A 3,824-nucleotide genomic window follows, 5' to 3' on the forward strand; every position below is an offset into this window, starting at 1 on the left:
TCGGAGGAGAGGAAAGCAAACAAAAGGGGAATCCAGCATTCATGTTCCGAGAAATCCTTCATCCATCCTGACATGGCACAGTAAAATATCTTTCTTCTCCCGGTCTGTCTTCAGTTCCGACAACCATTAAATGAGAGAAGCTTCACCGCTACTACAGCTCGGAAGGCGTTTGGATCCTTTACATCATTTTGTTTGTCAGCCAAAGCAGAGATGTTGTGAGCACAAACAATAGGGTTTAGGGTTTATGTGATAGCTTATATCATCTTCATATAATTCGGGTGCCATCGGAGATCACCAAAAGAAATCCAGTGGACTGTATCACTCACACACCCCTGAAACATGGTAGGCCGATGATGATGATGATGATGATTCGGACCCTCACAAACTGGCCTTGTCGATCATCGTTCTTCGACAGGTTACATCATCCCTGAAATTTCCGATGGTGGTTTCCAAAAGCCGACCTCAGGCGGCCCCCCAGCGAATATGATTCTTTTGCTCCTTCCACCGCCTATACAAGTCTTTGGAATTTGTAGGATCGGTGGGTAAGAACAGTGCAAACGTCAAAGCGTGATCAACTGTTCCTGTGGACGCAACCAGCCGAATCGGGAGCATATATTATGGGGAACCGAAGCATCATGATCCGTCCCTGAATTCCACGTTGAGAAGCAGTGGGGAGTTGGTGCGTTTAGAGGAGGAAGATGGAGATTAGTGAGGAAATAGGGAGATGTTAATGGGATGATTCCATAATGAAGATAAGTTCGTTTCATCCCCAATATCACAGCCCCCACCAGTGATTACTTTTTATCTTGTCACATCACCTTTCGTCCCACTGTCAAGCTTTGTCTCCATTGACACAGAAGCCCTAGCTGTGCACCGATGCACTTTCTCTCTCACTCATTCAGCTCGTTGATTTTTCTCATTGGTGTAGGCAAGACCTGCCCAGAAATTGAGCAGGATTCTCGATCTCCTTTTATTAGGCCGAGCAAGAGTTCCACGGGCTTTGGGACTCCCCTCTTGTGTACAGAAGAAACATGTAGGCTTTCGGAATCTTTTCTCTCGTAGCCAGACATCAGCCACTGGAAACAGTAAGCTTCTCTTACCTCTCGTCTTTCCTTCCCGTTCAGATGTGATCCCCTGATCATGGCTTTCTAGGTCTTCTAGTCCTTCCTCGTCTCCAACAAAACGTCAGCCGCAACCACATAGGCAAAATCCATGCTGATCTGAGCTAGATCTGTAGTAGAGTAGCTCTCTCTCTCTCTCGCTCTCTCTCTCTCTCTCTCTCTCTCTCTCTCTCTCTCTCGTAATGGAAATGGCTAGATCATCTAGCTTCTCGAGCTTGTCAACAGGTAAGTGAAGAGGAAGAGAAGTAGGGGGCAGCCGCTAAATAGGTCATCGTATTTCATGGTCGTCGTCACCATCATCCATTCGTTTTCTGTCAGCTGTGACTCGAGAGTCTTATGCAGGATGAGCTAAGGAAGTGTAGAAGGAGTCGGAAGGATCACTGAGAAGAAGAAGAAGAAGAAGAAGAATCTACAGTGATCCTCCTTCATGGAGTTGGTACCAAACCCAGATAGCCCGCATTCCAAGAACAGCGGTGCCATCAGTCCCAGTAGCAGGCGGCAGAACTTTAGCACCACCTCCTTGGCCGCTGCCAGCGCTGGCGGAGCTGCCACCTCCTCTTCCCCTCCGTCGTTAAGCCGCTACGAGTCTCAGAAGCGCCGCGACTGGAACACATTTGGTCAGTACCTCAGGAACCACCGCCCACCGCTCGCCCTCTCCCAGTGCAGCAGCGCCCATGTCCTGGAGTTCCTCCGCTACCTCGACCAATTCGGCAAGACCAAAATTCACACCCACATGTGCCCCTTCTTCGGCCACCCCAACCCCCCCGCGCCGTGTCCGTGCCCCCTCCGTCAAGCCTGGGGCAGCCTCGACGCCCTCATCGGCCGCCTTCGTGCTGCCTACGAGGAGAACGGTGGCAAGCCTGAGACCAACCCATTCGGCGCCCGCGTCGTTCGTCTCTACCTCCGCGAGGTTCGTGAAGTCCAGTCAAAGGCACGGGGCGTCAGCTACGAGAAAAAGAAGCGCAAGAAGCCACCACCACAACAAGAGCATCACCATCCTCCGCCGCCTCCGCCCGCAGCCTGATCTACCTGCATTAGATCTATGTGCGTGCATTAGCTATGTGGTGAGCTTCCCTTCATTCCATTTGGTTGCCATCATCATCATCATCATCCCTTTATGTGCTCTTTAATTCCCAGCTGATTGAACCTATGAACCAAACTGCTGCTACATATTTAAAAGTATCTCATGAGATGTCGGTTTTGTGCAATTAAATCCATTATATGATCTGAACATTTTTGGTGCATTAAAATAGTCCAGTAGCTGCAGTGAGTGGTAGTGCTCTATCAGTCTAGTGGGGGGAAAACAAAAGAAAAGGAGAGGGGGGGAAACAACACAAGTACAGTACGCTCGTGGAGGTAAAAAGCACCAGCTAAGAGGGAGCAACTGCTGCAGAGAGACCTCTGGTCGTGGGGAGGACTCTCCATGAATGGTAAAGAACAAAGAGAGGGATGTGTTCACTATTGTAGTTTTGACTGAAAGAGGTCACTGCGACGGGGTGTACTTAAGATTCTTATAATGGCAATGCAAGCATCTATTTCGCCCACAGCTCAGACCAACTTTTCTTCTTCTTCTTACGGTATCAAAAGCTTAAGTGTGGAGACCTTATAATATCTTGTCAGTCAGTAGTACCCATGTATGGTTTCTTTTCCACACATTTATAGAACTGGGAGTCAGTGCTGCGATTCTGCAGCAACTTTTCAGATACCTTACCATTCATTCTAACACCCATTTTCTTTTCCTGCCTCGCTATCATCTCTCCCTCCTTAGGAATTATCCTCAGCACCGGCCGTGTAGGACTCTTTCATTTCCAAGGTTTCCTTATAATCCACCACCCCTTGGGCTTGCCGTTCTCGATGTTTTTGGCAATCACAAACGCACCCACCCACTCCGACTTTACACTCGCAGCGAACCCAAAGCTGATCCCAAGGTTGTGATCGAGATTGCCACAGGTATTCGTCGATGGAGGCGTAAGAAAGAATCGAAAACTTGGGGAATAGGCATCCCAAGATTGTGGTCTCACACTGTGTTGCTATGAATGATTGGATGGCATTTAAGACTCCTACCGCTGGGAGTGTGAGCAGACTCCAATATCTTCTTTTTACACTCCACTCCACTCCACTCCACTCGATGGGAATAGTGTAAGGTGGTGGTAATATATTGATTGCATCGGTGGTACTTGTGCATCTTTAGAAATTCCTCTTCATTGATGAGCATGACCACCACTGAGTTGGCTCTTATACATGGTAAAAACCATGGCGTCCTCGAGCAGGAGATACGGCGGGGTTTAAGGTATCCTCCAGATTAGCGTTGAGTTGCATGACCTGCAACTCGCAGGCTTGTTTCTTCTTTGTGTCAGTTTACTTGCTAGTTTGAGGATTACTGGATCTGTGACAATGCAAATTCTCAGATGACTTGTCATGCAATGACATGACTTTCTATCTTGGAACCCTTTTTTAGCAGGTAAAAGTATCAGAATTAGCAAGTGAAATAATTCTTTTTCCTTCACACAGTAAACAACTCTACATTGCAATCAGCACATAATTCATTTTTGGCTTTCATCGTATGATTCTAGGGTTTCGATGCTAATTGTTGCATCTACATGCAGCAGCAGCAGCTGATAGGTTTTGGTATCAGTATTGCAGATGGTTGACATTTGACCGCTTTGCTTCACTTCATCTGCATGTAAAAGTGATCTTTGCATG

The 3,824-nt window shown here is 47.6% G+C and overlaps 1 protein-coding gene across 3 annotated transcripts; it reads left to right on the forward strand.

The window, feature by feature from the left end:
* Nucleotides 1–841: 841 nt before the first annotated feature.
* Nucleotides 842–2,352, forward strand: LOC135584953 (protein G1-like4). 3 transcript variants are annotated; one of them, XM_065176751.1, is made up of 3 exons: nucleotides 842–1,085; nucleotides 1,153–1,236; nucleotides 1,464–2,352. In XM_065176751.1, exon 3 carries the CDS (start codon nucleotides 1,549–1,551, stop codon nucleotides 2,143–2,145), a length of 597 nt encoding a protein of 198 aa, XP_065032823.1. In that variant the 5' UTR covers nucleotides 842–1,085; nucleotides 1,153–1,236; nucleotides 1,464–1,548; the 3' UTR covers nucleotides 2,146–2,352. The 3 variants fall into 3 exon arrangements, with proteins under 3 accessions (XP_065032823.1, XP_065032822.1, XP_065032820.1); XM_065176750.1 differs by having other exon boundaries at nucleotides 843–1,085; nucleotides 1,153–1,241; XM_065176748.1 differs by lacking the exon at nucleotides 1,153–1,236 and having other exon boundaries at nucleotides 844–1,085.
* Nucleotides 2,353–3,824: the final 1,472 nt, after the last annotated feature.

The sequence above is a fragment of the Musa acuminata genome, chromosome BXJ1-4, assembly GCF_036884655.1.
Source record: "Musa acuminata AAA Group cultivar baxijiao chromosome BXJ1-4, Cavendish_Baxijiao_AAA, whole genome shotgun sequence".
In the NCBI taxonomy this organism is placed as follows: Eukaryota; Viridiplantae; Streptophyta; class Magnoliopsida; order Zingiberales; family Musaceae; genus Musa; species Musa acuminata.

What these genes read in the sequence shown, in the direction of transcription:
- LOC135584953 (XM_065176751.1), top strand. Translation starts at nt 1,549, where the DNA reads ATGGAGTTGGTACCAAACCCAGATAGCCCGCATTCCAAGAACAGCGGT.